This window comes from Lithobates pipiens, unplaced genomic scaffold, assembly GCF_037356315.1.
Source record: "Lithobates pipiens isolate NorthernLeopardFrog02 unplaced genomic scaffold, aLitPip1_a1.2 Scaffold_13, whole genome shotgun sequence".
Taxonomy (NCBI): Eukaryota; Metazoa; Chordata; class Amphibia; order Anura; family Ranidae; genus Lithobates; species Lithobates pipiens.
In genome coordinates this window covers 20,972,967-20,997,402 of record NW_027507718.1, presented here as the reverse complement: position 1 = coordinate 20,997,402, position 24,436 = coordinate 20,972,967, and the positions used below count along the sequence as shown (strand labels likewise).

Genomic DNA, 24,436 nt, shown 5'->3' with positions numbered 1-24,436 from the left:
AAGTTGTCCAATCTGATTTATTTGTATGAGGAGGTAAGTAAAACCTTGGACAAGAGGGGTGGCTGTGGATGTGGTATACTTGTATTTTACAAGAGTTTGACACAGTTCCCCACACAGCTAATATGTAAGGTAAAGTCTACAGGCTTGGAAAGATAAATTTGTAAATGGAGAGTAGTGGTTAATGATTTTTAATCTAAATGGTCTTATGTTATCAGTGATGTACCCCAAGGTTCAGTGTTGGGACCCTTAATTTTTATAATCTTTATAAATGATATAGGGTCTGGGATTAAAAGTACAGTTTCTGTCTTTGCAGATAACACCAAGCTATGCAGTGCAGTTTACAAGCTGACCACAATGCACTGTTTAATTGGGCAACTAAGTGGCAAATGAGGTTTAATGTTGATAAATGTACATTTATACACTTGGGCTAAGAATATGCATGCATCATACATACTAGGATGAGTACAACTGGAGGAATCCATAGTTGTGAAGCATCTGGGGGTTTTGGTAGATTGTAAGCGCAATAATAGCATGCAATGCCAAGCTGCAGTTTCCAAAGTGAGCAAAGTCCTTTCTTGTATTAAGAGAGGTCTCCAAAAATCCGGTTGCACTCCGCTTGAGTGCTTCTGCCAGTACACAGCTTCCTCCAGTCTAAACATCAGATATTATAGCCACATATTGTAACTAAAAAACAGGTGAGAATAGCTCCGTTACTCAGCTTGAAAATTGAATAATTTATTGGACAAGTATACAGCCTTTTTATACACTTGAAAAGTATGTCAGTCCCTACATACACAATAACCCAAATATTTACCCAAAACATCACACAGTGGTTTAGCTAACGAGGTAGGGCTGACCCATGGCTAATCCTATCCACCTGGATGACTCAGCTGTCACATTGCAGACTAGCCTTGCCAACTTCAAGCTTACTGCAGACAATATACATTATCATGTTCCACCAGCCCCCCGCCCTTGTGACTCCCGTCACAAGAGGTATGGACTCCAGAGAGCGATATATAATTTCTCTCCTGTTCAAATCATTAGGTAGACCTCATCTGGAATATGCAGTTCAGTTTTGGGCACCAGTTCTCAATAAGGATATCGGGGAACTGGAGAAAGTGCAGAGAAGGGCAACCAAACTGATAAGAGGCATGGAGGAACTCGGCTATGAGGAAAGATTAGAGGAACTGAATTTATTCTCTCTTGAGAAGAGATTAAGGGGGGGGGTTATGATCAACATGTACAAATACATAAGTGGTCCATATAGAGAGCTTGGTGTTGAGTTATTCACTTTAAGGTCATCACAGAGGACAAGGGGGCACTCTTTATGTCTAGAGGAAAAAAGATTTTATCTCCAAATATGGAAAGGTTTCTTCACAGTAAGCGTTGTAAAAATGTGGATTGGACTCCCTCCAGAGGTGGTTCTGGTCAGCTCAGTAGATTGCTTTAAAAAAAAGCCTTGATTTTTTCCTAAATGTAAATAATATAACTGGGTACTAACATTGTATAGGTAAAGTTGATCCAGGGAAAATCCGATTGCCTCTCAGGGGTCAGGAAATAATTTTTTTTCCCCTGCTGTAGCAAATTGAAGAATGCTTTGCTGGGGTTTTTCACCTTTCTCTGGATTAACTGTGGGTGAAGGTTTGTGTATATGGGATTGTATGTCCTGTGCTCTGATGAGACCAAGATAAACTTATTTGGTTCAAATGGTGTCAAGCATGTGTGGTGGCAACCAGGTGAGGAGTACAAAGACAAGTGTGTCTTGCCTACAGTCAAGCATGGTGGTGGGAGTGTCATGGTCAGGGCTGCATGAGTGCTGCCGGCACTGGAGAGCTACAATTCATTGAGGGAACCATGAATGCCAACATGTACTGTGACATACTGAAGCAGAGCATGATCCCCTCCCTTCAGAGACTGGGCCGCAGGGCAGTATTCCAACATAAAGACCCCAAAAACGTCATCATGGAGGAGTCGAAGAGGACTCCAGTGGCAACCTGTGAAGCTCTGGTGAACTCCATGCACAAGAGGGTTAAGGCAGTGCTGGAAAATAATGGTGGCCTTACAAAATTTTGACACTTTGGGCCCAATTTTGACATTTTCACTTAGGCCCCTTTCACACTACCGCAACTTCAATGTCGCGTGATTTTACCACGATTTCAGGGTATGCCTGTGTAACTCGCATCAGTCTAACCAAAGTAGTAAAGGGACTACTTTGAAGTCGGTGTGACTTGAAGTCGCACAGATATGAATAGTACTCATTGGAAATCATGGGGTACAACTTGTCATGCAACTTTGCAGTCCCAAGTCGCACATGTGTGAAAGGGGCCTTAGGGGTTTACTCCCTTTTGTTGCCAGGGGTTTAGACATTAATGGCTGTGTATTGAGTTATTTTGAGGGGACAGCAAATTTACACTGTTATACAAGCTGTGTAATTTCTTCAGTGTTGTCACATGAAAAGATGTAATAAAATATTTACTAATATGTGAGGGATATACATATGGTGGCCTGTGTCTGAGGTGACCTTTTTGATGCATTTATTATCCATGAAACATTCTTCTTCGAAAATTCTGATTTGTTTTTTTTTATTATGATGTTATTTTAATGCTTTGCCATAGGGAGCTATTCAAGGTCCAGAAGAGTTTGTTGAAGGAATGGCACTGGGAGTAAAGGCACTTGTTGGTGGAGCAGTTGGTAAGTAAACAAATGATCTCTTATGGCGTGCGGCCACAGGCAAGGAGAAATTTCATACATTCTGACTCTGGTCCTGGATATAGTCTTCCCATTTCTCTAAAGCTCATCTCTGGGCAAGTATTTAGTATTTTCTGCTAAATCCCTACTCCTCTAGACCATAGCTCTACCACCTTACTTTTTTTACCCTCCCCGTGAGATGAAAATCATCTTTGATGTTCAGGTGATACCATCACCAGACTTAGAGGAAGTAAACCCTGGTGGGTTTTACTTCCTCTTTATTTCCGTGCAAAGGTAAAGCATAATGGCATCGCATAGTAGCCCATTATGTGTCTCATACATGAAACCGAAGCCTGTGATGTCTCCGTTGTCCCCACTAGCAGGGAACGTCCATCTTGGCCCCTCTTCCTTCCAGGGCTGCAAACTCTGGCTCTGTGACTGCCTTGAGTCGCGTGACGTCAGTCCCGTACATGTCTGTGGGAGCCGTCAGCCATGGCATGACCCCTACTGGAAACGGCACCATGTGCCCTTTCTTAAGTGCTCATGCCGCCATCGGCGCTCAGCTTTTTCATAAATATCTCCTATACCGTGGCGTACAACCACTTTAAGGAACTTTTGTTTTCCATGGTGCAGTGATAAGGAGTCTACAGGGCACAATATTCATAGCTGTGATGGCTGGTCTTCCTAAAAGTAAATGAAGTTTCAAGGGCAGTTAGTGGGCAGCATTTCATGAGGAACTAAGACATAAATGTAGCTAGGACACCTGTAAGAGCAAGCCCCTAAACAAAGTGAAGCTAGGGCTTTTGCTTTATTAAAAAAAATCTGCCCAGGAGACTGTGTTAATCTCTTTAGATTATATGTATACAGTACAGGATTTTATTTGGTCCGTCAGAATACAATATCTTAGAAAAATATTACATTTTGAAGTAAATATAGTTGTGGCCCAAATAGGATCATGTTTAGGGAAACATTTCAGTCTGGAAATATGAAAAACTTAGAGAAATGCAGAGGATTATTAGTAATCACAGCTCTTACTGCAAGATAAACAAATTGTGATCTTCTGTTAGCATCACTATTTATGTTGTTACTTTATTTTTTATTTTTTAGAATGTGTAAAAAATAGTTATTTGAATGGCATTCAGGTCTAAACCCAACAAGGTTTTTATGCTTTGGTAGAAGTATCACTCTCAGCATGCTCCAATTCCAACAGTTTACCAGCCACAAGTTGTCATTGCTGTGAAAGTAGGAATTTCTTGAAAGCTGTACCTACACAGACAGCTGGCTGACAGAGTTTTTTTTAGGGAGGGAATCTTGTGACAGTAGGCAAGAAAGTGCCGTCTCCCATGTTTTATTATATTGGGGGAATGGAACATCCAACATACTAACAAATGCCAACTATTCCAATGACACAAATTCTGTAGACAGTCACACTGCTGTGACATTCATTTATATTATAAATTGATATTGGGCTGTAAGTGATCACCATGTAGATGACTCAGGGAAGCTCGGAGGTTAGTCCAGTCCCTGTATGTACTGCAGACCATACAGCCAGCTGTAGTTCCAAGCAAAGTTCCTGTGCTGTCACTGGCACTCCCAGCCACACCCCCAGCCATTTATACATGTCTGCACTGACAGAATGCTAGCTGACAGGCAGGTTGAGTTTTTGATTTTGACTTTTGTGATAAGATATGTTTGTTGTAATAGGTGGCTTGGCTGGAGCTGCATCCCGAATCACGAGTGCTATGGCCAAAGGTGTAGCAGCCATTACTATGGATGAAGAATACCAGCAGAAGAGGAGAGAAGCCATGAACAAACAGCCAAGTGGCATCAGGGAGGGCCTTACACGTGGAGGCAAAGGCCTTGTGTCTGTAAGTAAAATTTTCCGTATTGAATTACCTTAAACATTACAGAATAATACAAATATTTTTTATTGTTTTTGTTATAGGCTTCATTAATAAAACATTGTAAAGAATGGGTAAAGAATGTAAAGAATGGGTTGTTAGCTTTAAGCACATTGGGGCTGATTTACAAAAGGTTTGCGCCATGAGTTGCAGCGCACGCCGATGCGCAACGGCCGTTTTCATATTCACAAAGCATTTGCGCCTGTAACACAGCGCAATTCCCCATTCACTAATAACATGCTGGCGCACGAGAGGCGGTGATCTGTGCGCCGCTATAGATCTGGCGCACACATTTTTCAACTCAGAATTAAAAGAAGCTGGAAATGTCAATATTATGGGGGTGATGTGAGGAAGTATAGTTATAACTGTCCAAGTAACAAATATGCCCAAAATAGAACAAAAAAGTAACTTTCTCTGAGCAAGCCTGCTGCGCCTGCAAATACACTTGGAGCTGCACGAGGTCAATTTATGCACTGTGCATGCGCAAGCGGCATTTGTGCACGTTCAAGTGCTCTGGTTCACTGCGCCGGAAAAATCTTAGTAAATGTCAAGCCACATAGATTCATTCGCATAAGTTGAACAGGTTTACCGCTCAACTTGACTTTTTCTTTTTTTTTTAGCTGGTTCACTTCTATGTTTTTTTTAAGGCTATTTGCACATGGGTCATGTTAGCATTAAGAATTTTTTTTTTTTTTAAATGTAATTTTAACGGGAACCTGCGTCAAAAAAAAAAAATGGAGTGGGGGTCCCCCTCAAAATCTAGAACTGTCAGAAGAAGAGAAGCGTCACACGGCGGGAGACTCCCATTGCGCGAAGTGGCCCGAGAACGAAGCGAGGAAGAAGAGACGCCGTGGAGGAAGATGCCGGGCGAGAACACCGGAGCAAGAAGCAGTGGATCGGAGGAAGAAGAAGATGGAGGAAGAAACCAAAGGATGAAGGAAAGAAGGGAGAAGACCAGAAGAAAGAAGATGAAAGAAGAAGACTTTAATAAAGTACCTGTCAAAAACTGTCTCTTGTCATTTTTAACACTTTTGTCACTTTTTGGTTAAATGCTAGGAGTACTTTTGTACCTCCTTACCATTTCACACAGGGGGGGTCACCTTGTTAAAGGGGGCTTCCAGATTCCGATAAGCCCCCGCCCGCAGACCCCCACAGCCACCGGCCAGGGTTGTGGGGATGAGGCCCTTGTCCTCATCAACATGGGGACAAGGTGCTTTGTGTGATTGTTCTTCATATCTAAATAGAACCTGATTGTGGTGGTATTATACAGGATTTATTGTTGATACCAGGTATGGCTTATCATAATGTTGCCTCTAAGGGTAATAGCAACAACACAGGATTGTCCCATAGAGGGCATGAAAAATATAGGAAAGGAGTAGTTGCTAGACCCTGGCACTCAGGATACATGCTGTGGGACTTATTTATCCTGTAGACCCTGGGTCAGCAACCCGTTGATCGCGATCTACCTGTTGATGGTGGGAAGCCGACAGGTAGATCACGATCAGGGTTGTGTGCCAGTGCTTTCCTCAGGCTGTTGGTGGAGGGGGGGTGGGGGGGGGGGGCAGAAGACACTACCATGTGTTTGGGAGTCGGAGGACACTAGTGTGTGTGTGTGTGTGTGTGTGTGTGTGTGTGTGAGGGCAGAGGACACTACAGTCGGGGGGGATAGAATATTACTGGTGGAATGTGATTTTAAGCGGGGCAGAAGATTTATTGGAGGCACTATTTGTTTTTATTATAGGAAATCAAAAATCCCCAGGAATCTTTGATTTCCTACCTGTTGTCCAGGTAGATCTCAACCTCTGAAAGGTTGCCTACCCCTGCTGTAGAATACATACTTCAGTTGTAGCTGAACTTTTATTTTTTTTCTTTGCTTATTTTTAACATTCTTACTCACATATTCACATTAACTATATTTTACTTTAGAATTGTATTTGGTAAATCAAGCACTGCAGGAGGCACAGGAAATGAACACTCTCAGAAGTGTTAGTTTTAAAAGAAACGTCACCTAGGGAAGATCACCAAAAAAAAAAAAAGAGGAATAACATCATCATATACAAACCCAATAGCATTTCAGTCTAGGTTTCCAGGTGTGTCTCTGGTCTTTTGGGACCCTAGCAATGCTGTTGGTCATCAGTAGTGACATATACAGCCTTATTCAATGAAAAGTTCTTGCTCATAAAGGAAAACTGAAGGCAAACATTTGTATTCAAATCTGCTGTGTATAAAAAATTAAGTTTACTCATGTGAAATGAATGGTCCACAGAATACAATATTCTATGAATAGACAGGAGTAGAGATATCAGAGCCACAGCTCTCATACTCTCATAGTTTCAGCTCTGGAAGTAAAGTGAAACTTTACTATCCACTGTTAATTAAATTGGAAACCGAAAGAAAATGACAGAGATTTAAAAAAAATGCCATACACTTCATGTAAGAACTTTTTTTTTTTTTTTTCTTTTTCCTAACACAGATTTTAGGAAATATTGTTTGCCTAAAGGTCTGCTTTAAGGGCTATACAAAGGCAGCTTAGCAGATTTATTATCTGAGTTGCAATTCAGAATGAAATGAGTTTTGATGTTGGTAGGAAGATTTATTATCTGTGGTCAAATGAATGACTGGCCAGTTTTATGCAGTATTCGTCAAACCATCGCCTATCTGACATTTGTTCTCATTTCAAAACTCTATTTTTAAGAAGTGTTTAGTTGCTGGCACTTGCAAATAGTATTCGTCAGCAACATGCATTTCTATATAAGTCATTATTTCTTTTCTTTTCTTCAGGGCTTTGTCAGTGGTATAACCGGGATAGTAACAAAGCCAATTAAAGGTAAAGTCAGCAAGTTTGCTACAGTAATGGTGCTGTATGGATTTCAGTGTTAAGATTTTCACATTTAACCCAATATATTTCCTAGGTGCTCAGAAAGAAGGAGCAGCAGGATTTTTTAAAGGAGTTGGCAAAGGATTAGTGGGAGCTATAACCAGGCCAACAGGTGGCATAATAGATATGGCCAGCAGCACATTTCAAGGCATCAAGAGGTAAATGTTTGTATATTGTTAAATGTTTTGGCTAATATAATGCACCAGGGCTGTGGAATTATTGTGGTATCTTTAGTTTCGGAGAAAGGCACAATCTGGGGAGGTTGCATGTAACTCATGTAATAATGTCTGTAACTTCTATATTGAGGGCTGAACTTAGAGACAGAATGAAATGGTGTAGACCTCTGGTGCCCAACATGAAAACCATATGGGTAGCAGAGCGGTAGCGAGGTGCCGGGAGTTTGACTACTTTGTGTTCAGTGCCACCTCTAGTACAAGTAACATCCCGGCTCAGACAGAGGGAGAGAGCATACCAGGAGTGTCAATCATACGTATCTGTCCTTTCAGCTCTCCTCTCTCCCCCCTCATCCCCTCCTTCCTGTCTGTCATCTCCCTCTGTGTCTGTCTCCAACCCGGCCCCTCCCCCGCTGCTCTTCTTGTAAAATAAAAAATTTAAATTGTCACTGCCAGCCTCTCTATTATAGATTAATAATAAAGATATTCTTAATACCAAATTTGAGCTGTCAGGCCAGTCATGTGACTTGCAGCCGCTTTACAGCTATGATACAGAGCTTCTGCAGAGCAGACAAGTGGCCAAGTGATCTCCATGGCTGACGCCCGAGGGAGATCACAGCCCCCTCCCTCAGAAGCAATCCATTGGAGCTGTAAAGTGGCTGCGAGTAATGTGACCAGCCAGAAGACAGCCCAAATTAGGTATTTAGAACGCTCGTTTTTGAAAACTACTGACATAGTGTGCTATGCCAGCCTTTAATAGAGGGGCTGGCATAGTCTTGTATAGATGGGTTTACAAACCCTTTAATACTTTCACTGCCATGACCATCAATACATGGGGTGGGGTTACCTTTCATTGCCATGACCACTAATGCGGAGGGTGGAAGCGGGGGTGAGATAGAAGGGTTAAATTTCTCTGCCATGGCCACCAATACAGAGAGGTATGTAACATTCACTGCCACGGACAACCAATGCAAGGGAGGGGTTACATTTTGCTGCCACTGACGACTAATGCAGGAAGGGAGTGGTTAAATTTCACGACCAATGTATGTGGGTGTGTGCATAGAAGGTGGGAGGTTGATGGTTCTGATGGCGATGCTGGTGGCTATTGTTGCAGTCACTGACACCAATGTTGTGGGTTGTTATTGTGTCCACTGACGCCAATGCTCGAGGTCATTATTGTGGAAATCAACACCAGTGCTGTGGGTTATGATTGCATCCACAGACCCAAACACTGAAGGAATGACACTTTTCTACAATGTTAAGTAGTGATTGTACAGCTTGTATAACAGTCTAAATTTGCTGTCCCCTCAAAATAACTCGACACACAGCCATTGTCAACAAAGAGGAGTACACCGCAAGTGAAAGTGTCCAAATTGGGCCCAAAGTTTTAATATTTTGTGTAGCCACCATTATTTTCCAGCACTGCCTTAACCCTCTTGGGCATGGAGTTCACCAGAGCTTCACAGGTTGCCACTGGAGTCCTCTTCTACTCCTCCATGACGACATCACGCAGCTGGTGGATGTTAGAGACCTTCCGCTCCTCCACCTTCCGTTTGGGGATGCCCCACAGATGCTCACTAGGGTTTAGGTCTGGAGACATGCTTGGCATCCTTTAACCTCTGAAGCAATGCTGGCAGAGTCAATACGTCTATTTCCCAAATACAACCTCTGCATATGAGGCTGAGCATGTGCACTCAATTTCTTTGGTCAGCCATGGCAAGGCCTGTTCTGAGTGGAACCTGTCCTGTTAAACCGCTGAATGGACTTGGCCACTGTGCTGCAGCTCAGTTTTGGGGTCTTCACAATCTTCTTATAGCCTAGGCCATCTTTATGTAGAGCAACAATTATTTTTTTCAGATCCTCAGAGAGTTTGCCATGAGGTGCCATGTTGAACTTCCAGTGACCAGTATGACAGAGTGAGAGTGATGACACCAAATTTAACACACCTGCTCCCCATTCACACCTGAGACCTTGTAACACTAACAAGTCACATGACACTGGGGAGGGAAATGGACAATTGGGCTCAATTTGGAAATTTTCACTTGGGGTGGTGTTATTTTGAGGGGACTGCAAATTGACACCATTATACAAGCTGTACACTCACTACTTTGCATTGTAGCAAAGTGTCATTTTTTAAGTGTTGTCACATGGAAAGATATAATAAAATATTTACAAAAATGTGAGGGGGTGTACTCAGTTTTGTGAGATACTGTATTTTTTCATCCACTGACACCAATGTTGGGGATTTTGCATCCACTAACACAAATGCTGGGGGTAATATTGCGTCTACTTACACCAATGATAGGGTTTATTATTGCATCCATTGACATCAATATTGAGGGTTATTTTTGTGTACACTGATGCAATTGCTAGGGGTTATTATTGCGGAAACTGACACCAATGCTGAGGTTCTTTTTGCACCCACTGACACCAATGCTGGAGGTTAGTTTTGCATCCACTGACCCCAATGCTGGGGGTTATTATTGCGTCCACTGACACCAATGTTGGGGGTTATTGCACTCCAACTTCACTGTGCATTGTAATACGCTGTAAAAAATGCAGCAAGATCACTATTTGTGGATGGTGAGGTGTGAAAATGCACTGCTGTTGTGTGGTCCTCTGCCAGTGTCGGGGAGTTGCACTTGAGGCCCTTTATAGTTTTTAAGTTTATCACTTCTGGTTTAGACAGTGTTGTTTTAATTACATTGTGTTTTGTATATTTATTAAAGTCTTAAGTACAGCAAATGTGGTACTTGTATCAATAAAGAAAAGTACAGGAAATGTAACTGCACCTTTCCTTCACAGGGCTACAGACACTTCTGATGATGTGGAGAGCCTACGACCTCCAAGGTTTATACACGAAGATGGTGTTATAAGGTCATACAGGATGAGAGAAGGTACAGGAAGCCAAATGCTACAGGTGATGAGAACTAAGCTTTACAAAACTCATGCCAATATCTAAGGGCAAAATATCAAGTTTGGTATAAAGTTTCATACAAGACATAGTATACCTCATTATAAAATGTAGAAGAAAAAGCAACTATTATGGATTTTGGACTGCAGATCAAAGTTTTGTATAATAATGCTATGTATTGTACAGTCTGTCTATTATATTTTTTTATTGGTTTTAGAAAAATTATCAAATTAAAAGATATAGCATTTAGAGCTCATACAAACCGCAGTAACCAAGTAATACAGCCTCCAGAGTCTCTGTAAAAACATTCCCGGGTCCCACAGCTCCTGCCTCTAGCCAGCCATAGACAGCAGTTAAAAGAAGCAGCTATACGTGGTTATGCATGTGGGTTACATAAAGCGCACACACAGACCTATTCACCAAACACAGGCTATCTGCGTTTGGCGCATATGTCCATATGCGTGTTGGTGCTTTACTCAAACCCCTACACATAACCACATATAGCCACATCTTCTAATTGGGTGCACTGCCGCTGCGAGTCACGCTGAGTTTTTACACAGCCTCTGGACACTGTGCAGCCTCCTTACAGTCATGTACATGAGATCTCTGTGAAAAAAAAACTTTTTATTACTATTAAATAGTACTGTTTTTTATTACATTTCTATGGTAGTTTTGAATCTAAATTACTTTTGTCCTTTAAAGGGAGTAAAAAAAAAAAGCACTTTTAAAAGAACATATTAACAGAAATGGATTGAATGATTGTACTAGACAAGTTATGCAATGATAGAGCAATGCATTTAGTGGTACATCTTTCTGCTGTGGTGGGGGGGGTGTTATCCTGCTTGGCCTGTTCTACTCTCCAGCAAGAACATATTTAAAAGGAGAACATTGAAGGAATAGAATAACAAATTGGGTGACATGGTAATTTTACAGAGAAATCATAGTTTTGTAATTCTGTTGAATGCCAAATTGCCTAACTCTTGAACAATTGTACAGTGTATAAATACCAATTACCAGTTGTTGTAAGTTCTAATTAATCATCATAGATCAGGTAAATCAGTCCATGTGTAATCGGGAAGCTCCAGAAATTGTAAGTTTTCTGAAAAGGTCAGATTTTACCAATTAACTATGAGGATATGCAACTTGGTTTACACTATTCTAATTTTAGATAACGTGTGCGAGTCACAAGATAGCATAGCATTCTGCTATTGTTTAATGTAGAACTATAGGCCAAACTTATTTTTTAATTTCGGATAGAATAAGGGAAACCCATGTAAGGTTTATTTTTGCCATCTTTGTCCCACTGTGGAGGTTTACCTTCACTTGCTGTTCCATAGCCAAAACAGGAAGTGAGAGGAAATTCCGGCAAATTAAGGGAATCTCTTGGGGACCCCGAGGTCACCAGAACTAGTGTCCCCATTAGAAGATTTCCCTCTATTACTTTTCTGGAGACAACCCAAAATTTGGGATTTTCTTTTACTTTCAATGATAATGGTAAACAGGACAAATCTCTCTAATGGGGACACTGACCGCAATAAAAACTGACAGGTGTTCTAATCTTTCTCCACTCTATCCAAAACAAAAAAAAAACTTTTGCCTTTAGTTATACTTTAAATGCAGGCAATGCTAAGGCCGGCCATAGATGGTTCGACCTATGGATGGGCAAGCTGCATGTACCGAGTTGATCAATCAACTTGGGTAAATCCAGCCTGCTGGATCTTACCCCCATCCCCCCCCCCCCTCGCCGGTTTCAAGAAGAAATTTGCTTCCTTTATGGCTGGCTTAAAGTGACACTAAAGGCAAGCAGGGAGCTTGCCATAGGATCACCAAGCTGAGTTGCTGCTGTGTGTGTCCATTAAGATACAGAGTCGTGGCCTGGCCTCACCCCCTCTCTCTCCAGCTCACTCACTTCGACAGCAGCGGGAGCCAATGGTGCTGTCTGTCTCAGCCAATGAGGAGGGAGAGTCCTGGACACCGGAGCCTCTTGTACAACATCGCTGGATCAAGCTAGTCCTGGACATTTCAGTGTAATTAGCTATGTCGGCACAAGGCAGGGGCATCTTGGCCTGTCAGTGCATTAAACATGAATACAGTAGTTGGTTTTTAAGCTTATGGAGCAAAACGGGGAAGGCACACTGCAGTCAATGGAGAAAACAAAAGTGACAGAGTAAGGTTTTCCATACCCATTTATAATATTTCCACAGGTAAGCACTGAATAGTGGTGCCTGCGAGTAGCTCATAGATATTAGTGCGCCTTCAAATGTGGGTTGAAAGTCAGATCAGCACTCATGTAATGTCTAAGGACCTACAGGGAGCCAATCTGAAAAGGCAGTACAGTCAAAGTAGTCACACACATATGCAATGCAGATTAATATGCCTTTGTATACTACATGCATTCTGTGATCACAGCATATAATCATTTAGGCCAATTTTACACTTATTATGCATTTATAGGATGCTAAAACATTTACATTTTTGAGGTAAATTATGAACTTTAACTGCAGAGTCTCTCTGTTTTGTTTCCTATAAATCCATGTTTTGGTGTGCATTTCATTGATCATCATTCATTGTTTAAATTTGCATCAACGTATGCTTTTCATGCATGTCCACTCACTTTTGTTAATCTTTTGTTTTACACTTTAAAATACTTGTATTTGAAAATAAATGGTATACAAAACGGGACATTTTGTTATTGTGTTCAGCCATAGATGTTTTTATTAAGATTCAGGTAATTTATTTCCATCTAGGTATAGTCTGCCTAGTCATGTTTTGTCAATGCTTTATCTTATCCAACAATGCTTGTCTTAAAGCTGAACTCTGGGTTACTGAAAAATGTCATCTTGCACTGCATGCACCTCCAACACACACACGCACACACGCACAGCAGCACTGCAGGGGTAAATGCTTGTTTTGTTTTGTGTTACACTGGAGCGGTGCGCTTGCAGGTCATTAGAAAAAGTCCTGCAAGCAGCATCTTTGGAGCGGTGTATACACAGCTCCTGCACTGCCCTTGCCCAAAAGCAGCACTTGTCGAGCGCATTAACCCTTTCTTTGGCCGCTAGTGGGAGTTAAAAGCGCCACGCTAGTGGCTGAAAAGAATGGCTAAAACTACGGTAAAGCGTTGCTAGAACTAGTGGCGGTTTACCGCTAACGCGGCCTGCTGTGAGTGTGAAACGGGTCTAAAGGGCTAATTTTTGCTTTCTCTTATATTCACCGACCGACACAGCTCCTCTCTTAGCCATTGGGTTGTTATGCCCTATTACTAGGACATACTAGGCATTAGTTGTAATACAACACTCAGAACTCTTAGTTTTGCCCAGGGGGCGGTTCCTTGGGCAACAACCCTCCAGCCTGCCATGCAGTCATCAGTTTTATTTTGCCTAGTGAAGGAGAAGGACCTAGGAACCATGCGGGCCCATTGGTCCGTGCCTTTTTCTGCAGAAGCGTGACTTTTTGCGCAAGATGATTGATCCTGTGATCTACTATCAACAGCCAGCTGGGTGACAGGCTGGATACTCTTACCCTTGTAGTCTCCCCAGTCCGGCCATCGATCGTGTGCAGGCCGCAGCTACATGCTAGGCAGGCCACGACGAAACCTCAGCTCCAGAGGTGGTCGGTGAGCTTTTATGCTCTGGGGCATACATATGACCGGGCTACTGATGTCTGCGTCACATTATGCCGGGCCAGCAGCCACCCTGTACTGATCAGTTAGTGGGTCTGTGATGGAATGTCTCCCAGCTCTTCAGGACTGGTAAGTACAGCTCTCCCTGCCTTGGGGGGCTGAGGAGCTGGGCATTCCTGGGAGGTCGATTCGGGGGTCCCTCACCTCCCTCTCTTCTCTCCCTGTCCCTATCTTCCCACCCCCCCTCCCTGTGGGGGATGCTGCATGTGGCTGCTGAGCGGTGTGTGTGTGTCTATGCAGGGGCTCTCCGGGGGGGCTCTCACCTGGGGGGGGGGTTGCGCTGGCTAGCTGTGTCCAGGGTCCTGTTCTTCATGCCCCTGAAAGGTGTCTGTGAGGCCATGCTGATGTCCTGCGCAGTGCTGTGCTCACCGCCATTGATTTCTCCCTGTAGCTCATTTAGCTGCTTTCGGCTACCATTTTAGGTGTGGGCAAAGGCAGCATGCTTTCCTGGGCTTCAGCAGCCATTTTCCTGGTGATTTCCTATTCAGAACACCAGCGGCCATTTTCTTGTAGCCTGAAAAAAAATTTTTGTGTTCTCTAGAGGCAGCATGTGCTCCTGTGCCCTCACAGCCATTTTTCCTGTGTTTTATGTCCTTGTGCTGGACACTGGGTGGCCATTTTCTTGAAGCCTGAGCACACTTCAGATCGTTTTTAGCTCCATTTGCAGCTGCTTCCACCGACACAGCACTATTTCCTCTGCACCTGGGAGCCAGCAGGGACTACAGGCACTACCTGCTGAATAGCGCAGAACTCCTCAGGGTGGTGAGTCCAGCAGGAAAAAGCCCCTCAGCCAGCGGCAGTAAGGAGGGTGGGACTGTCACTGTCCTAAGTCCCCTTCGGGTGGCAGACATGGTAGGGTCAGCATGGCTTCAGAAACTGGTGTTTCTTCCCCCGAAATCCAGGCATTTGCAACTGGGTCGCCTGCGGAGTGCGCAGTGCCTATGGACACCCTGGCGGCGGTCCTCAATTCGTTCATTGCCAAGATGGAGGCGGCATGTGAGGACAAGGGTGAAAAAAAGCAGCCCCCCCCCCTCCGTCCTTTGGGGAGAGCTCTGACGCAGACTTGGGTCCTGCTGAGGCTGGTGACCCCTGTTCTGTCTTATTAGATGACGCTGACCAGGACCATTCGGACAGTGAGGATGAGTCCCCATCCGGGTCCGTGTGTGACAAGGCACTTCTTGGAGCACTTATCACAGCTGTGCGTGATAACCTGAAGATTAAGGAGAGAGCAGATCCCTCTGCTGATGTAGCGGTCCCCTTTGGGTCCCACAAGCCAGCACGTTCACCTAAGGTGTTCCCGTATCTGACTTATTTTGACTAGTTCATTTACAAGGAATGGGGTCGCCGCAATGGACCTTTTCGGTCCCCAAATACATGGCGGTGCGTTACCCTTTTGAGGAAAGTCTTCTCGAAGTGGTCAGCTCCTCCGGTCGTGGACCCCTGTATCCAGGTTAAATAAAGTAACCACGATCCCGGTAGAGGGGACTCCTGCTTTTAAGGATCCCACGGACAGGAAGGCCGAGGCAGTGGCTCGTTCCTTGTTTACGTTGTGGGGTCTGTCGTGCGACCAGTACCGGCGTCCGCACTTGTGTCGCAGACACTGAGTGGGCAAAACTGTTGCACCGCCAATTGGGAGAGCAGCATGCTTCTCCTGTCTGCGTGGAACTAGCAGACCAACTATTGCAAGGCCTTAAGTATGTTTGTGACACGGCCCTGGATACTCTTCCTCTGTTATCCAGGGCTTCAGTGTCAGCAGTGGTGCTGAGTCGCCTGATTTGGTTAAAATGCTGGTCTGCTGACCAGGCATCCGAAAAAGCCCTGACGGATCTTCCCTTCCTTGGTGACCGGCTCTTTGGAGCCTCTTTGGATGACATTATTAAAAATGCCACTGGTGGTAAGAGTACCCTATTCCCACAGGCCAGGAAGGCTAATGAGCCACGCTGTAGGCAATGGCCCTCTTTTTCCACTCACAAGCGGCTTTTTCGTCCACCCGGAGCTTTGGCTAAACGTCCCCAGCCTGACAGGACGACCACAGAAGGACAAAAACGTCCCTGGATCTGCAAGCCTGTGAACAAAAGTGCTACCGCATGAAGGTTTTCCCCACCTATGTCTCAGGTGGGGGGTCGCCTTCGGGAGTTTGCAGCCCGGTGGTCCTCTCGAGTATCCGACCAATGGGTCTGTGATCTGATTTCCTCCGGCTACAAGAGTTTCTCTCTTGGCCGCCAAACAGATTCTTCCCCTCCAGCATACCCGTATCCCTGACTCGCCAGGAGCCCCTCTTGTGGGCAGTAAGGGACTTGCTGAGTCGTAGGGTGGTTGTACCGGTTCCGGAATCGGAACGTTCCCAGGGATTCTACTCAAATCTGTTTGTAGTTCCCAAGAAGGAAGGGGTACGTCCAATCTTGGACCTAAAAGCCCTCAATCACTTTGTGAAAGTGCAGAGGTTCAGAATGGAATCAGTTCGCTCAGTAGTAGCTGCACTCCATCAAGGGGACTCCCTGGCGTCTTTAGACATCCAGGATGTGTACCTGCACATACCCATATGCCTTCGGCATCAAAAGTTACTGCGATTTGCAGTTGGGGAAGCCCACTACCAGTTTAAGGCTCTCCCTTTTGGTCTGGCATCAGCCCCCCGAGTCTTTACCAAGGTATTGGCTCCAGTTTTGGCGTTGCTGTGGCAACGTGGGATACCTAGACTATCTCCTCCTGAGGACATCTTCCACCTCAGAATTAGAGGAGGATGTGGGGATCACCTTGCAGACCCTGCAAGAATTTGGGTGGCTGTTGTGTACTTGGGCTTGCTGCTGGACTCCAGGGAAGCGAGAGTGTTTCTCCCTTCAGACAAACTGCAGACTCTCAGATCCGCGGTAAAACTGCTGAACTGCTGAGGAATCGCAAGTGGTCGTCGCTCCGCTTCTGCATGTGAGTCCTGGGGCTCATGGTAGCCTCCTTCGAGGCAGTACCATATGCCCAGTTCCACACCAGAGTCCTGCAGAAGGAGATTTTGACAAAATTGGACAAATCTCAGTTGTCCCTGGATCGACAGATCCAGGTGAGCCAGTTAGTCAGATAATCACTGATCTGGTGGCTGAGGTCCCCGGTGATTCAGTCCGGGAAGTCGTTCCTACCTCTGAAGTGGACAGTGATCACAACGGATGCCAGCCTATCCGGCTGGGGTGGAGTGATGGGGGTTCAGTCGGCTCAGGGCCTTTTGGTCGGCGGAAGAATCCAAGTTACCGATCAATCTGCTCGAGCTAAGAGTGATCAGGCTTTGCCTCTCCACATGTTCGATGAGACTTCAGGGGCATCCAATCAGGATCCAGTCAGACAACGCCACGGCTCTGGCATACGTCAATCACCAAGGGGGTACAAAAGGCTCAGCCGCCGCACGGGAGGTCTCTCACATACTTCGGTGGGCAGAGCGACATGTAACAGCCTTGTCGGCCATTTACATCCTGGGTGTGGAGAACTGGCAGGGGGACTATCTGAGTCGCCAGATGCTGGACCCAGGAGAATGGGCGTTGCATCCAGAGGTATTCAGGCTACTGTGCCTGAGGTGGGGCGCACCAGATGTGGATCTTCTGGCCTTCCGTCTCAATCGGAAGGTGCCGAGATTCATGTCCAGGACGAGATCTGTGGGCAGATGGCTCCGTGGGATCAGTACCAGCTGATCTACGCCTTTCCTCAACTAAAAATGTTGCTACGTCTGCTTCGCTGAGTGGAAGTCGAGGGGATCCCAGTAATACTGATTGCCCCAGATTGGCCTCAGCGTCCTTGGTACGCAGACCTGGTACGCCTGGTGGCGGACGCCCCATGGCGACTGCCGTTACGAGAGGACCTTCTGTCTCAAGGTCCGATTCTCCATCCTGCTTTACCATTGCTGGCTTTAACGGCATGGCTTTTGAGAGCCAGGTGTTCAGGAACCAGGGTTTATTGGACTCTATGATCCCAACTATGTTGAGGGCGTGGAAATCTTCTTGGAAGATATATCATCATACCTCTCCATGTGTGAGGAGAAAGGATGGTGCCCGAGCTCCTTTTCCATATCCAGGATCCTGCTGTTTCTTCAGCAGGGAGTAGAACAGAAATTGGAGTTAAGCCCCATTAAGGGGCAAATTTCACCCTTGGCTGTCTTCTTTCAGCGACCCCCTGGTGTCTCACTCATTAGTGAGTACCTTTGTTCAGGGGGTGCAACATGCGCTTCAAAAACCGCAGTTTGAAAATATCAGGGAGATTCCTCTGTTGACTCTTTCCCAGAAAATTGTCTTTCTAGTGGCCATCACATCGGCCAGGAGGGTTTCGGAACTGGAAGCCTTGTCCTGCAAGTCGCTTTATCTGGTTATCCACAAGGATAAGGTGGTGTTGCGTCCGCAACAGTCTTTTCCGGCGAAATTGGTCTAGGGTTTTCATATCAATGAGGACATTGTGTTACCATCTCTGTGTCCTAAGCCAAAACACCCTAAGGAAGTGGCCCTTCACGCTCTGGACGTGGTTCGGGCTCTTAAGGTGTATTTGTCTGCCACTGCTTCCTTTCGAAAGTCAGGCTCATTGTTTGTTTCGGTGACTGGTCCAAAGAAAGGCATGGCGGTCTCGTTGGCCACCATTTCCAGGTGGATCAGACAGATTGTAGTGCAAGCCTACGCCTTGAAGGGGCAGGTGCCCCCCTTTTCGGTCACGGCCCACTCCACAAGGGCAATCGGAACATCTTGGGCCTTCCGACACCAAGCGTCTGTTGCGCAGGTGTGTAAAGCGGCGACCTGGTCGTCTGTCCACACATTTACCAAGTTCTACAAGGTAGACATCAGTGCATCGGCTGATGCCTGTTTTGGCCGCAAAGTTTTGCAGCCGGCCATATAGTTGCAATTGAATATGCAATATATTTTCTTTTTTCCTGGTTTTTAGTTAAAAACGCAGTACCCTTAAGTTAATGCGCTGTTGCATTACATTCTGCAGTTTTTGGTGCGGTTGTGGGTAGTCACTCCTGTTGAGGGTACCCTAATTTTGTGGTGGATTTCTCCATGCACTGTTGTTTTTTTGTAGGTGAAGTTTCACTAGTTCCCACTTGACATGGTTTCAGAAGTTTCTATGCTGTTTTCCCACCCCTCGTTTGGCACTGCTTGGAGATGTCCCAATGGCTAAGAGAGGAGCTGTGTCAGTCGGTCTCTGTAATTCACCAATCGACGCAGCACCCGCCCCTCCTTTTTATCTTTACGTTATACTGCTTGTTGACATACTGATGACTGCATGGCAGGCTGGAGGGTTGTTGCCCAAGAGACCGCCTCCTGGGCGGAACTAAGAGTTCTGAGTGTTGTATTACAACTAATGCCTAGTATCTCCTAGTAATAAAGCAATAACAACCCACTGGCTAAGAGAGGAGCTGTTTTTTCAAAATGTTTTGGTTCAATTGACTTCAATGGAGAAGCTGCAGAAAAGCATTTAGTGCGTTTTGCCGCGATTTGTATTTTTTTAATCTGCCCAACAACAAATTGGGCAAAAAAAAGCATAAAGAATGCAAAACACAAACCACAGCAAAATTAAACTAAAGCACTAAAGAAACCAAAGCAAACTGCATAGGTGTGAACTGAGCCTTATGCTGGACACACATGTATCGATTTGCAGACAAGAATATTTATACAAAAAATCTTTGTACATTCGCTGAATGAAAGAATGTTTGAAAATTTCACTTGCTTTTAACATCCAGTTTTAAAATGAATATACAGTGCCTTGCAAATGTATTCACCCCCCTTGGCCTTTTTACCCATTTTGTTACATTACAGCCTTTAGTTCAATGTTTTATTTTTAATATGAATTATATGTGATGGATCAGAACGCAATAGTCTAAGTTGGTGAAGTAAAATTAGAAAAATATATACATAAAACTATATATCAGAAATAAAAAACTGATAATTGGCATGTTCGTATGTATTCACCCCCTTTGTTATGAAGCCCATAAAAAGCTCTGCTGCAACCAGTTACCTTCAGAAGTCACGTAATTACTGAAATAATGTCCTCCTGAGTGAAATCCAAGTGTCACATGATCTGTCATATACACACCTTTTTAAAGGCCCCAGAGTCTGCAACACCTAAGCAAGAGACACCACTAACCAAACACTGCAATGAAGACTAAGGAACTCTCCAAAAAAGTAAGGGACAATGTGTTGAGAAGTACAAGTCAGGGTTAAGTTATAAAAAAATATCCAAATCTCTGATGATCCCTAGGAGCACCATCAATTCGATCATAACCAAATGGAAAAAACATGGCACAACAGCAAACCAAAACTCACGAACTGGGCAAGGAGGGCATTAAACAGAGAGGCAGCACAGAAACCTAAGGCAACCCTGAAGGAGCTGCAGAATTCCACAGCAGAGAATAGATTATCTGTACTTAGGACAACAATAAGCCGTACGCTCCATAGAGTTTAGAGTTTATGGCAGAGTGGCTAGAAGAAAGCCATTACTTAAAGCAAAAAACAAAATGGCATGTTTTGAGTTTGCAAAAAATGCATGTGGGAGACTCTCAAAATGTATGAAGGAAGGTGCTCTGGTCTGGTGAGACTAAAATTTAACTTTCTTGATCATACATCACGGGACACAGGAGCTCATTACATGGTGGGTTATATAGGCACCTCTGGTGATTGGACACTGGTTAACCCCAATTAAGGAGAATTCCTCCCCTATATAACCCCTCCCATATGGGAGGCACCTCAGTTTTTTCGCCAGTGACTATGGTGGTTGGTCACGTAAAACATGTGCTATGAAGAAAGCTCTGTGCAGGTCCCTGCGGGGGTCTAAGGGCTACAACAAACCGGATCCATATCTCGGGCCGATATTTTGACTCCCAAGATGGTATGGTACCCGGGCCTCATCATCCGAAGAAACAAGGTTTGGCCTGTAAGTCCTCTCCTATTGGAAGACTGGGCTCTGGCCAGATTTGGTGTACTATTTACATAGTGGCACGAAAGTTTCTGGCAGAGTCTTTTACAAGGTCCAGGTAGGAGGTTCTTCTGAGAAAGAACCCCAAAAAACCTGAAGGTTGGCACAACTCTGCCCGCCATGATGGGTGAAGGCTGGAATCTGTCTGTTTTCAGCAATTCCTGCGGCGAGGACAGGTAAGGGAATTTAATCCTATATATAATTATATTATGGATTTCTTCATTTGAGTAGTAGTATGTCTTACCTGGTTTCCACCACTAGATGGAGTAAGAGCAGCCTGATGCATACTTACATTTCAGTACACACGCTCAGTGAAGCCTGGTTCTCCAGAGGTCTCACGTCTCCACTGCAATCCCTGCCACAACAAAAGTAATACAGGGGTCCCACGTAGTCTGGGGGTCCCAAGCAGCTCTGATGGAGATTCCCTCCCCCTCCCCCCCTGGATTCCGGCGGTCCTCGTGCACGCGCGCCGAGCACGCTCCCGGGCTAATGGAGGAGGGGGGAGTGTGGTTGTGAGCCGTGCACGTTGGTGTACACGGCGCTGTACTGAGCAGGCGCCAGGCAGAAGTTTTAAAAAGCCCAGAGCGTCAGGGGGCTGTAAGTGTGAGACACAGGAGCTGTGGGCAGTAAGCATCCCAAGGGATTGGATCCAGGCAAACCTTAGACACCTACTCAGCATCAGGTTGTGCAGTTTAAGCATATATATTTATTGTGAGACTTTAAGCACAACAGTGATTGCACTTTGTATTAGTACCTCTGCTTGTAGCTATGTCTCCTCGTAAGAGGGTCTCAGGGGGAGGTAACAAAGGCACTGGTAAATCACCGCCTAGGTCCAGGGGTTCTAAAAATGCCTGTAAGTTACCATCCCCCTCTGCAAGACTGGAGCCAGCCTCACAGGAGGAGTCAGTGCCCCTGTCAGGTTTTGCAGCCTCTCCTAATGTCTCAGCCCCGGTATAAGTCACTGAGGACTCCCTTAGGGCTACATTGGAGGGTTTTGAAGGGAGAATCATGAATTTTATTTCTGCTTCACTGAAGGATAGCAGGAAAAGGGGTAGATCCCTTCCCTCTGCTGAGATTCCTCTTTCAGATGATTCTTCTGACAATGAGGGGAGATCCCTATCTTGGGACAGGGATCTTGAGCAGTCGGAGGAATCAGAGGAAGAAGAGAGAGTCCCCTCCTCCCAGGCGCTGAGAAAACAGGTACAGTATTATACTGAATTGGTGCGTACCACATTCAGAATGCTTGCTGCTGAAGTCGCTACGTCCTTGGGAGTCAGGAAAGTCCCACAGACTGCTTTTTCCTTTCCAATTCATCCCTTAATGGATAAATTGTTGTATGAGGATTGGGGACATCCCGATAAACTGTTTGCTCCTCCTAAAAGGTTTTCTATGCATTATCGTCTGGAGGAAAGTTTCACCAAGAAATGGGGGGGTCCCATATGTCGATGCGGCTGTTTCTTGCGTGAATAAAAACCTGACCTGTCCGTTGGATAATGCTCAGGTATTTAAAGATCCAACTGATAAGAAGTTGGAGACATTAAAAGCCTCCTTTTCCATGACTGGCGCTGTAGTGCAACCTACAGTCGCAGCCGTGGGGTTGTGTCAGTTCCTCAAGGAACAGGTTAAGCAGATGCTTGGCCTCCTTCCCAGTGAGGAAGTGGAGAATTATGCAGAAATACCTCAAATTCTGTGTTTCATGATTGATGCAATTTTGGATTCTGTCCATCAAGCATCTCATTTGTCTCTCCTGTTGGTACACATGCGAAGGGCCCTATGGCTAAAGAATTGGGCAGCTGAGCTATCATGCAAGAAGCATTTGATTGGGTTCCCGTTTAAAGGGGAACGCTTGTTTAGAGAAGAATTGGACAAATTCGTCCAAAAAATTTCAGGGGGTAAATCTACTCTCCTTCCAGTCAAAAGGAGCAAACGTCCATCATTTAGGCGTTCTCTCTCTCCCGGAGGATCAAGCTCTAAGCAGTGGCGACGGCCTTCTCAACCCTCCTCTACAGGAAAGGCTCAGGGCTGGGCCCAGGGGCAGAAAAAGACTTGGGGGGGGGGGGGGGGGAAGCCTGCTAAGCAGAGCCCAAAAGCTTCCTTGTGAAGGGGTGCCCCCGCTCGGCCGAGTGGGGGGAAGGCTCCTGCAGTTTGCAGAAGCCTGGCGGGAAGAGATCCGGGACAAGTGAGTGATCTCTTCGGTATCTCTGGCCTACAAGCTAGAGTTTCAGGAGATTCCACCTTCTCGTTTTCTAAGGTCAAGGATCCCCAGGGACCCAGTAAAGCAAAAAACGCTATTTCTGCCCTTAGATCACTTACTATCCCAGGGGGTGATAGTAGAAGTGGACCCAAAAGAACAGGGTTCAGGGTTTTACTTGAATCTCTTTACCATTCCGAAGCCAAATGGAAGTGTCAGACCTATCCTGGATCTGAAGGATCTGAACCGGTTTTTACGCATCTGGTCCTTCCGAATGCAGTCAATTCGTACTGTGGTCTCCTCGCTGCACGGGGGAGAGTTTATGGCATCAATAGACATCAAGGATGCATATCTCCATGTGCCAATTTTCCCGCACACCAAAAGTATCTAAGGTTCGCGGTAGAGCGGCGCCATTTTCAATTTGTGGCCTTGCCGTTCGGGCTCGCTACGGCCCCTCGAGTCTTCACAAAGATTCTGGACCCTCTCTTGGCAAACCTAAGAGCTCAGGGTATAGCCGTCATGGCTTATCTAGACGACTTGCTTCTCATGGAGAAAACAGTAGCGTTCCTGAACCACAGTGTTACCAGAACGCTAGAACACCTGGAACGCCTAGGTTGGATTATAAACCTAGAAAAGTCATCCCTACAGCCCGCTACCAGGTTGGAATACCTGGGTATGTTTATCGACACCGCTCAGGGCAAGTTGTTTCTTCCAAGGCCAAAAGCCTTGGCCATTGGGGATCTGGTGCGCCTAATTCTGGGCAGGAGATCTTCCCCCCATTCGGTTGTGCATGAGACTGTTAGGGAAAATGGTCGCCTCCTTCGAGGCAGTTCCATTCGCCCAGTTCCACTCAAGGCCTCTGCAAAGATGCATCCTTGCGGCTTGGAACAGGAAGCCCCAATCCTTGGATCTTCGTATGTGTCTATCCCCAGGGACACGCAAGAGTCTCTCGTCTGGTGGTTACAAACCGAGAATTTGCTGAAAGGCAAAACTTTTCTTCCTCTTCCATGGAAGGTTATTACGACAGATGGCAGCCTGACAGACTGGGGAGCAGTGTTAGAGGAGACGTGCTCACA

The 24,436-nt window shown here is 45.3% G+C and overlaps 1 protein-coding gene across 2 annotated transcripts in view; it reads left to right on the top strand.

Moving 5' to 3' along the window:
• The window catches only part of VPS13A (vacuolar protein sorting 13 homolog A), a 327,166-nt gene that overhangs the window by 212,503 nt on the left and 90,227 nt on the right, over window positions 1-24,436 (top strand). For both annotated transcript variants that reach the window (XM_077474893.1, XM_077474892.1), the window contains exons 64-68: window positions 2,616-2,691; window positions 4,393-4,556; window positions 7,371-7,416; window positions 7,502-7,625; window positions 10,446-10,560. In XM_077474893.1, the coding sequence (XP_077331019.1) occupies window positions 2,616-2,691; window positions 4,393-4,556; window positions 7,371-7,416; window positions 7,502-7,625; window positions 10,446-10,560 (525 nt within the window). The remainder of the gene's footprint in view (window positions 1-2,615; window positions 2,692-4,392; window positions 4,557-7,370; window positions 7,417-7,501; window positions 7,626-10,445; window positions 10,561-24,436) is intronic.